The following is a 9370-nucleotide window of genomic DNA, read 5'->3' as shown; positions in this document are numbered from 1 at the left end:
TTTTTGCTGAAAAATGTTTTTCTTCGCAGTTTTCTTCAAAAGATACATTTAAAAAGGTAAACCTGTCCATGTCTGCGACACGTGATGTTTCAGTTATGTGTTTCACACAAAATGGATTGGTTCGCAGTTTCTTCTTGGTAATTTAGGAATTGTATCACCTAAAAAATGGAGCAACGCCTTAATTTATTTTCAACACTTCATTTATATATCAAAATCATAACCTTATCACCAGGTGGTACCCACCCCGTGTCTATAAACCGAAAACGAAACTGAAAGCCTACAGTCAACTTAAAAAAATTTATCCGGTTGCAAGAGCACTGGTTCTTCAAATTCTGCCAGAGATGCAAAACCTAAATTATGGTGTTCCCGAGGGATCAATTCTCGGTCCTCTGCACTTCATTGCTTGCACAATTGATGTACACATTCTGTTTACCTCGGATATTGTTTTTATGCGGATTATAGAAGTGTTTGGTTTTCGGTAACAGGCCTCGCATAGCTGGAATCAGAAGGAAACGCTTCGATTAGTAAGTTACGTAAATGGCTGAATATTAACAAAATGGGGCGTAATGTCAACAAAACCAAATTTGCATTTGCTCCAAAAAAGACCCTTCTTCATGACGTCAAACTACCAATTATTAATTCTTAAATTATGTTTAGAAGTACTTCAGTTTCAGTTTCAGTTTTAGTTTATTGTTACTGTAGAAATGTTACAGAGCATCATTAACTCTAGCCGGTCGAATAGTCATAGACTGGGAGGGACTTGCTTATTCCTTGTCAGTCATATGTGCGCTTCTCTAGGCACATATATGCCATATAATACATATGACATATATATCTAGGCACACAGGTTTGATGCACTGATCGAAGAACTCTTCGGTGTGGTTGAGGGAATAGTTGTGCTTTTCTCTAATTCATACATATATTGTGCATTGCCATTTAGGATGGGGATTAATAAGACTGATTCGGACGGGCTCCAGTCTCTTCATAGAAAAGCTTTTCATTTCAGATGCCCGATATACCAAGTAGAAAACCCAATATTTCAGGCTCTAAAAACATTATTCCTTGCAGAACTCATGGTATTCTATTGACATTTCCTTTTGTTTTTACCCAAATTGAGAATCACTCTACCAGCGTCATTGTCAAATATTGAAAACTCGAGGCAACATGCCACTTACGTACGAACCATCTGGTTGTACATAGACCCCTGACAAACTGTGGTAGCCGGGCTGCATTTTTTTGCGCTGCCGGAAGAACTAAAAACTAAGAGATCGCCTGCCCCCAAGCAGTATCTTAGTCGTATTTCTTCTTTAAAAAATTTTGAAGTCTAGTTTTTTTCTTTCACTGTAATAGCTACTTAAAATACCAGTGCACCCAGGACTCCGAGGACTTGCTGCGCAAACAACATGCATATTATTTGACTATGTATACCTAGGCTCCACCTTTGCAGCCTAGCTATACATAATCAAATATTTTCCTTCTGTAACAGATTTTTTTTCCGTAATTGATCACATTTCCAACTTCAAATATATCTCGCAATAAAAATTGACGTCAAACGACGTCAATGGTTGAACGCGAAGCCTTCTGGTGACGGATTCTTTGGTTGTCGTCTGTTTTCCAAACGGCTTCTACATTGTCGGAATGGAGCCGGCGTCATAATGCGAGGGATCCAGGTTCAGTTCTGGTCACCAGAAGCGTTTTTTTTTTTCATTTCAGCCTTTTTTGTTTACGGATGCCATCAGTGAGAACACTGAAGCTTCGTGTTAAAAACTAAAAGCGCTTCAACTGAAATACTAGGTCATATACCTGACTAATTTGTGTTGGAATATTTGTATATTTATAACCAAATTTACTGTGGTATGTATCGCCTATGTTTCCTTATTATCATCTTCTATCGGTATGCAAGCTTAACAACCTTTTTCAGACATTTGTTATTAGTTTTTACATGTGCCTGCAAATATTTTGCTTATAATTTCGCCCAAGTGTGTATACACTCTTTCTGTCTGCGTCAGGTGTTTTTGTTTGTTTCTATTAGACCTGGCTTGTACAGTATAGAGTTTTCGCGCTGTTTTAATTCACGCCTACTGCTCTCCGATGAGTTCTTCCGAGGGGAAGACGTACGTGTTCCGTTTTGCCACGCTTTGTGGACATGACTTCAGTAATAGTGTAATGTCCCTGATAATTGTAACTGAAGTTACTTGTACTTACCTTTTAGGGGCTTAGACCCTTAGGGGCTCGGGCTGTCAGCGCCTCATGTCGTCGGAGTATCATGTACTCACGGTACTAAAACACCAGGACACTCGTTTTCCAACGCCTCGCGCTATAACGTTTCATCTTCGTGGGAAAAACGCGTGCTAAAAGAACACGCGGGGCACTCGTTTTCCAACGCCTCACGCCAGAAAGCTTCGTGCTTCAAAGACATGACACTTACAGCAAGGCTGTATACCTCTGGTCGCGTACGGTTTCATCTTCGCGGAAAAAAACTCCAAGGCGCCAAGAATACACTTCTGCACTGCATGCTTCACTCTTCCTCAGGCTTCACGTTACGGTTTCATCTCAGTGAGTAAAAACGCCAAGGCACCAAAAATACACTTATCCGCTGCATGCTTCGCTCCTCAAGCTTCACGTTAACGGAGATGGCCCGGGATTTCTATATAATCATAGCCATTTTTAAATATTTAAATATGGTGACAGTATTTGGTGTATGTGCACTGTACGTACAGTTGGTTACCTCACAGAGCGGCGTCCGTCTTGCGGCCACAGCAGACAATATGCAGAACAATAAAGATAGACACAACACCCTCATGTAATGTACACCATCTTCTCCTGCTTCCTCTTTTCCCGTAAACCTCTTTATTCATTTTCGCTCAACATGGTCAGATATGTACACTCGATGCGGCCACGTCGCCTCTCACGGGTGGCTCCCCCTCCGTGATTTGCGAGTGGTCAGCAGCGCAAACTCTATAGAATACATACTCTAAGCTTGAAGTCTGCACACGGGTGCTGGGCTTCAGTCGCGGTTTGTTCGACGTGATTCTGTACAGGAACTGCGGTTATATATTACAGGCAGAGTTTCGGTGAAAAAACAATGCTTGCACACCAGGGTGGAACACACGAACAGCGCGTAACATTTCTTTTTATTTCGCCGTTCAGACGCTGTGTTTCCACGCCGAAATTTGTGAATTTGTTTGTTTTTAGCTGCAAAGTGTATCCTAAGGGAAGGTCAAGACGAATCGTCCCTTTCTTACAAACTGGTGTAGTACGAAATGCACAACAAAATGTTTGTACACACACCTGCAGAGACTTACCCTTAGGGATGGTTTAAACGTTTCTTTTTCGAATGTAAGGCTAATTTGCGCTCATTGTAAGTGCAGAAGGCATTGCTGGTTTTTCTTCAGAAACTGAAAATACCCATGGCTTTTCTAAATATACTTGTATCGTTTAAAGCAAAAGTATTCGATACGGAATTACCCGTACATCTGTGTACGGTGCTTGTAGTTTTGTTATGCGGGTAACGTCCGTGCAAGAAACACGACTCGTTGATCGTTTACCTTAGCAATGTCGAACCTGAAATAGACGGTAGCTGAAATTATAGGAATACCGTTGTCGATCCCAGCAATGTGTTGCCCAAGATGTACACCCGAGTTTTATGAAATATTCACATTTAGCAGATATGTTATCCCTGACATTAAATGCTCCTGATATGTTGTTTCTTACGATGCCACATCAACTTAGAATGCAGCAAGCCTCCCTTCTTTCATCTAATGGTCTTTGCAAGTCACATTACCGCGTATTCGGTAGAAGCTCGCCGTCTTACATATTAGAAACACAAAGAGTATGTTGGGTGAATGTTCTTTTGTTTGCTATGGCGTTAACGTAATCAGAATCTTGATGATCGTATTCCTGCTTTTGTCCCCGAGGCATACTTATATGCCCAATGCTTACAGCTCAACGCAGCCTGCACCATGGATCACAAATTTGTAATTTTATGCCCAGTATGCTGTGCAAGATTTCAAATACCATCACCGCTCATATAGGTTTGTTCCCCATAAAGGCCACCGAAGGAAGTTTGGCACGCTGTATTTAGCCTATGTCGGAAGCCGTGAAGTTCAGAAGAATAGGTAACACCAGGCAACCTATCGGGGCTGCTCAACGAACAACTATAATGACTCCACACTGGGTTGAAACGTGGCCTGATACAATTATGTCGTCATCGGCGGCTTCACCAAATTGGGGTCGAGCGGAGTTCAAGGAGAGCGGCACTTTTGAATATCCTTTTCTTGGGTTCCGGGAGAAATGCGTGTAAACCGACCTAACCAACTGAGAAGACGGGCTACAGGTTCTAGACTACAAATTAACAAAGTAATCAAAGTTTGGAATCCACTTCTGTGTCCCTTTAAATGATTCAATTGTATGCGTTAGGCAAGGAACTGCATTATACGTGTTACTAAGAACAACCACTGCCTTGATAGACAGTATTTTGGCGATCATTCGGAAAAGAATTATAACAGGCTTTCGTAGACTCGAAATAACACCGAATTCAAAAACGTTACAATTTCTCACCTTTTTTATAGTAAAGTTGTAGTTTTTTGTCATCGAACGGTCAAAATCAGTTGATCCCAGTAACTGAACGTGTTAAACACTTTTCATTTGTGAATGTTGCTTTACCATCTAAACAACGGAAAGCTAAAGCGAATGCCCTCGCGTCTTAGTGATGAGTATGAAGGTCGCACTTATAATACTATTTGTGTTTCTTCGTATGCTCTGAGCAAAGCATGGCTAAAAATGTTAATTCCAGTTACTCATAACGACATTGTGACGATGATATTGATTTAGTGTTCGGTGAATTAGGCTCATGCTGGTGCACGTAACTGTTGTGGGTCTCACAACACCGATGTGCGTTAGTGTGTTTCCAGATTTATTTGTATTTGTGAGAATTGTTTGATAAAAATATCCAATAAGGTACCAATTTTGTTTGTTCTGTCACCTCAGCCGTGATTTGCAATGGGCGACGCTGCTGCCGCAAAGACCGAGTGAGAGCTGCTCTGCGATTAATAAGAGTAGAGCGTAAGAGCTGATGGCCATGCTTACGTGTGGTGGCCCTGATCACCACATATTGTTAGAGGATGATATTGCGTCGCGACAACAAAATTATGGCAATTTTTTCTACGTTTTTTTTTTAGCATAGACCTTCTCCGGTAACTCATCATTGCAACTTCCTGACAAAGCAATTATTTTGGATGTCCCACTCCAGCAACAGCGCTCTCTTTATTTGTTGTAAAAAATTACCTGTGTTTTGTTTGATTACTATTTTAGGAAATATTTCGGAATTGATGCATTCCTTACGCTTCTAAATAATTATTCGTGAATATAAGGCAGATGACCGCAAATAAACGTTACCGCATGAGAGCAAGAGATTTGAAGCCGGGACGAAACGGTAGAATTTAGCATTTAAGGACCTCAAAAAACACACCAAGGTATTTGAAATATAAATACGGCTGCGGTTCTTGAGCTCCACCCCGATCAACAACAAGATTCCGTCCGGTAAAGAAAATTTACCGTGGCTGCCTCCATGAGCTTGGAATAGCGATTAACAACACGTTGGCGCTACAAAATTGTTCCTTACAGAGCAACTAGATAAACTCATACTGTAGCTCTAACTGCAGAAAACAGCAAAGAAATGGGATAAAAAAATTTGCACGCAGAATACCCGATGGTTCTGGGATAATTAAAACGCACAAAAGAGGTTCCGCCCAAAAAACTGAGCTCGTAGGGAATCAATAGTCAGACGTAAACCTTCCATATTCCACCATCCAACTTTTGTGCCGATACCCACTTGAAGTCTGCCCTCTTAAAAGGACACTAAGCGCTTGTTCTGGAAGCTCTGGCTGGGACCTAAATTATATCAATAAACGAATGAAATAAAATTTTCTCGTGAACCCAGAAAAAAGGGACAGGGATCATAAAATCGAAGCCGTTACGAAAAACGCAGCATTTCCTGAGGGTAGATGCTTTTGTTTCCGTTGCTAGGATGTCTGCGCTGGTTGTACTTGGCTGCTTTTTCTGGTGCATTTTCATTTTTTGACGCACCTCACAGGGCGCTATACTGTCTTTCTCATGTTTGTGTGGTTGCATTTTATTTAAAGACATCTAACGTTACTCTTATGTGGACCATAAAAGATCAGTTTAGTAGGCATTTAGCTAAGCAATGGGAATTATGGGAAATCTCCGAAACTCAAAGAAGTTGTTGAAAAATGTTTGAAACATATGATTGTTTTGATGTTCAATGTAAGACGGCCGACGGCACACCATGTTATTCCTGTATCAAGCACTGACAGACGTTCATGAAAGCAACAACCCCAACGGTAAAATGGAACACACTTAGGACATACCTTGCGAAGAATAGCTGAAATATGCAACCAGCTCGAACAGAAAAATGCATGCATGATACAGACAAGGTGTCCCAAAAGGTGCTTCGCATTGATGTAAATATCAACACTTATTTTTCGGTGCTCAACCCTAGAAAACAAGTTTTTTTACAGCAGATGATGTCCTCCGGAAGCTGCACTTTCTTCTGTTTTGGCAAGCACCCAAACAAGCTTCGGTATGCAAAAACAGTGCCAAATAAAATGGCTCTTATAGCAGTTTTTCAAAAGTTAACCACGTTGATAGCATTCAGTCAGAGGAGCGTTGAGTCAGCGGAAAGAAAGGTCAGCCTAGGTGGTCTATTAGCGTCAACCATTAATGCCCTCTGACAAAGACGCCGCACTACCAGAAATTGCGATTTCACTTGTTTCGGTAAAGAAAGAGCCTACAAATACTGGTATGTCGCATAAAAAGGCTCTAATTGAAGTTTCGCTGCTGTTCGTGTAAAGCGTTGACTTAAGAGCAATAGAGTACGGGACAAGCAATACTGAAATTGCGGAAAGGACACTGGCATATGTCGCAAAGAAACAATCTCTAAACTTTCAAAAGGGAGCTCGAGGAAGAGACGAAATGTTAGTTCCTGGTGTTAGATCTCTTGTAGCAACGAAAAACAAGTACTGATGCGCGTTTTGTTCGTATGTTATATGAACGAGAATAGAAAATATGGCATAAGCAACACCCAATATTCCACCATAGTGAAGAAGAGGCAACGAAATGGCTGGTTAAAAACACGCAGCGGGGCATAATTACTCATATTAACCTGTTTCTCGTGGGTTTGATCAAGTTCTCGACACTTCCCAGCAATTGTTGGCGGAGTGCTATTGCCTGCAACTCTGTTATCTACAGCGAGCTCGATTTCCCCGTCTGAGTGTAAGATTCGCGTAAAACACAAACACAGCTTCTGAGAACGGAAACCGGGGGTTTCGTGAAGGGGTCATTCACCACCACTTCCTCCCCAGGCGGCGAAGTCTGAGTCCTGAGCACCACATCCGCATTTTGTCGTTGGCTATTGCACGTTGTGCGAGGCATCCTGCGCCGAAGCATTGTCCTTCAATGGTGCAGCGTAGGGCGGCACGCGCTGCTCTCTCCGCATTCGGGTGGTCTGTTCAGAGTGACCACCGGTAGACGTACAGCAGGGCGGTGCTCCACAACAGCTGTTGTGCGGAACAGCAGTGGAAGCACGGGACGTTTCTGGACGAATCTGACGCTGAAAAACAAAAAAATAGAGACAAAAATACCTCAATATTATATAGCGGAGTATGCTCTGCTGACAGTGGTTAGTTGCACTCATGTAGTGTTGCGCCTTAAAAGGACCCCGCAACAATTTTTTTCGACTTTTTTTCGAAATCTTAAATGCTTGCAGAACGTAGTCCACCAGCCCAAGCAATATTTAAATTAGGGGTACGCAAAGTACCTCAGCCCAAAATTACTGCTCTGTTCAATACCAGGTAAAGGTAACTTAGAAACTTGCTGAAAAGATTTTTCTTCCTTTCCCTGTATTGGCCTTCTTCAACCGCTGGAATTACGTCATGAGAGCGGTGTAGGGTATATTGGCCGGCTTTCCGTCAGTTGCAGCAATGAACGCATTCGATGGCCATAGAACATTTTATTTTCTTCATCCTCGGATCCTCCATTTTATCAGTGGGCTGTGCTTAGGGGCCCTACAATTGGCGCACTCGACAGGAAGATGTAACTGCGCGTGCGCAACACAGTCCAGAACATGCTCCGATCTTATTAAGGATTAACGGATGAAAAGGTTTATAACTTTCGCAGTGCTTCCAGAAAATAGGGAAAGGGTTTATCGGAAGTGTTGCAGAGTCTCTTTAATGAGACCCTTCAGCACTGATAAGCCCTTGCATTCTTTCCCGCAATCGCTTTGAAAGCTGTAGTTACCGCCAGAATAGAGCCGCACTGCGCTATTGCGCCGTCCAGCAGATATGCCTTCCAGCTTCTGCTTTGCTTTTGTTCGTGTTTTTTAAGTGGATGTAGAGTGCGTTTATTGCTGCAAATGAAAGAAGCTGGCCAATAGCCGTTATGTACTCCGAGTGGCGTGACCCAAGCGGGCAACCACTGCACAGACTGAGAAAGATAAGAGTCTTTTGAGCGAGATTATACGTTATCTGACAGATGTAGGTTCTGACCTACGTTTTTAATTCTGAGTACTGAAGGTGTGTGCTGACTACATTCTGAAAGCAATTATGATTTAGAAAAATGATTAAAGAAATGTTGCAGGGCCCCCTTCAGCGCTAAAGGCCTAGATCGCCTACACATAGTCAAGCTCGGTCAATAGAAATAAAAATAGTGCGCACGCTGACTCTCCTTGCGGAGCACAGCTTTTGCCGCCTTAGCAATTCATTGCGACCCGCCGCTGTGGCTCAGTGGCTAAGGCGTTGTGTGGCTAAGGCGTTGTGCGGCTGAGCACAAGGACGCGGGTTCGACTATCGGCCGCGGCGGCCGCTTTTCTGATGGAGGCGAAGAACAAAAGCGCCCGTGGGTACGGGGTTTAGGCGCACGTTAAAGATCACCAGGTGATCAAAACTAATCCGAAATCCTAAACTACGGCGCGCCTCACCGCCTGAGTTGCGTCGGGGCATTAAACCCTAGAATCAATCAAATCAGTCAATCAACAAATAATTGCGGATGGAAAGGGGTCGCTTCCCATCGCATGCACAAAAGCAGGGACCTTTTTAGAACGAATAAAGCAAGCTTACATGAACGGCAGACGCTCAGTTATGATTTCTTATTCGTGTGAGAATCACGTGTCAAAATGCAGTAAACTAACCACGCTTTACTTACCGTGCGTTCTGTAGCAACATATATCGCGTCATTTTGCCAGCCCTAAGCCTCATCGTAAAGCGTTCCGCACTGCTAATTCTTGACTAACGCATAAAAATAGCGTAAAAGCCTAAAAAATATGGTAACTAGAGATCATAGCCTACGGTTAGGT

At 42.6% G+C, this 9370-nt stretch overlaps 1 protein-coding gene across 2 annotated transcripts in view; it reads right to left on the bottom strand.

Moving 5' to 3' along the window:
* Positions 1–2809: 2809 nt before the first annotated feature.
* The window catches only part of LOC144169828 (lachesin-like), a 209999-nt gene continuing 203438 nt past the window's right edge, over positions 2810–9370 (bottom strand). For both annotated transcript variants that reach the window (XM_077699193.1, XM_077699192.1), the window contains one exon: positions 2810–7630. In XM_077699193.1, the coding sequence (XP_077555319.1) occupies positions 7530–7630 (101 nt within the window). In that variant the 3' untranslated portion in view covers positions 2810–7529. The remainder of the gene's footprint in view (positions 7631–9370) is intronic.

This window comes from Haemaphysalis longicornis, unplaced genomic scaffold (genome assembly GCF_048455015.1).
Source record: "Haemaphysalis longicornis isolate Haplotype H1 unplaced genomic scaffold, Haemaphysalis longicornis Haplotype H1 scaffold_2, whole genome shotgun sequence".
In the NCBI taxonomy this organism is placed as follows: Eukaryota; Metazoa; Arthropoda; class Arachnida; order Ixodida; family Ixodidae; genus Haemaphysalis; species Haemaphysalis longicornis.
This window is presented reverse-complemented; position numbering and strand designations above follow the sequence as displayed.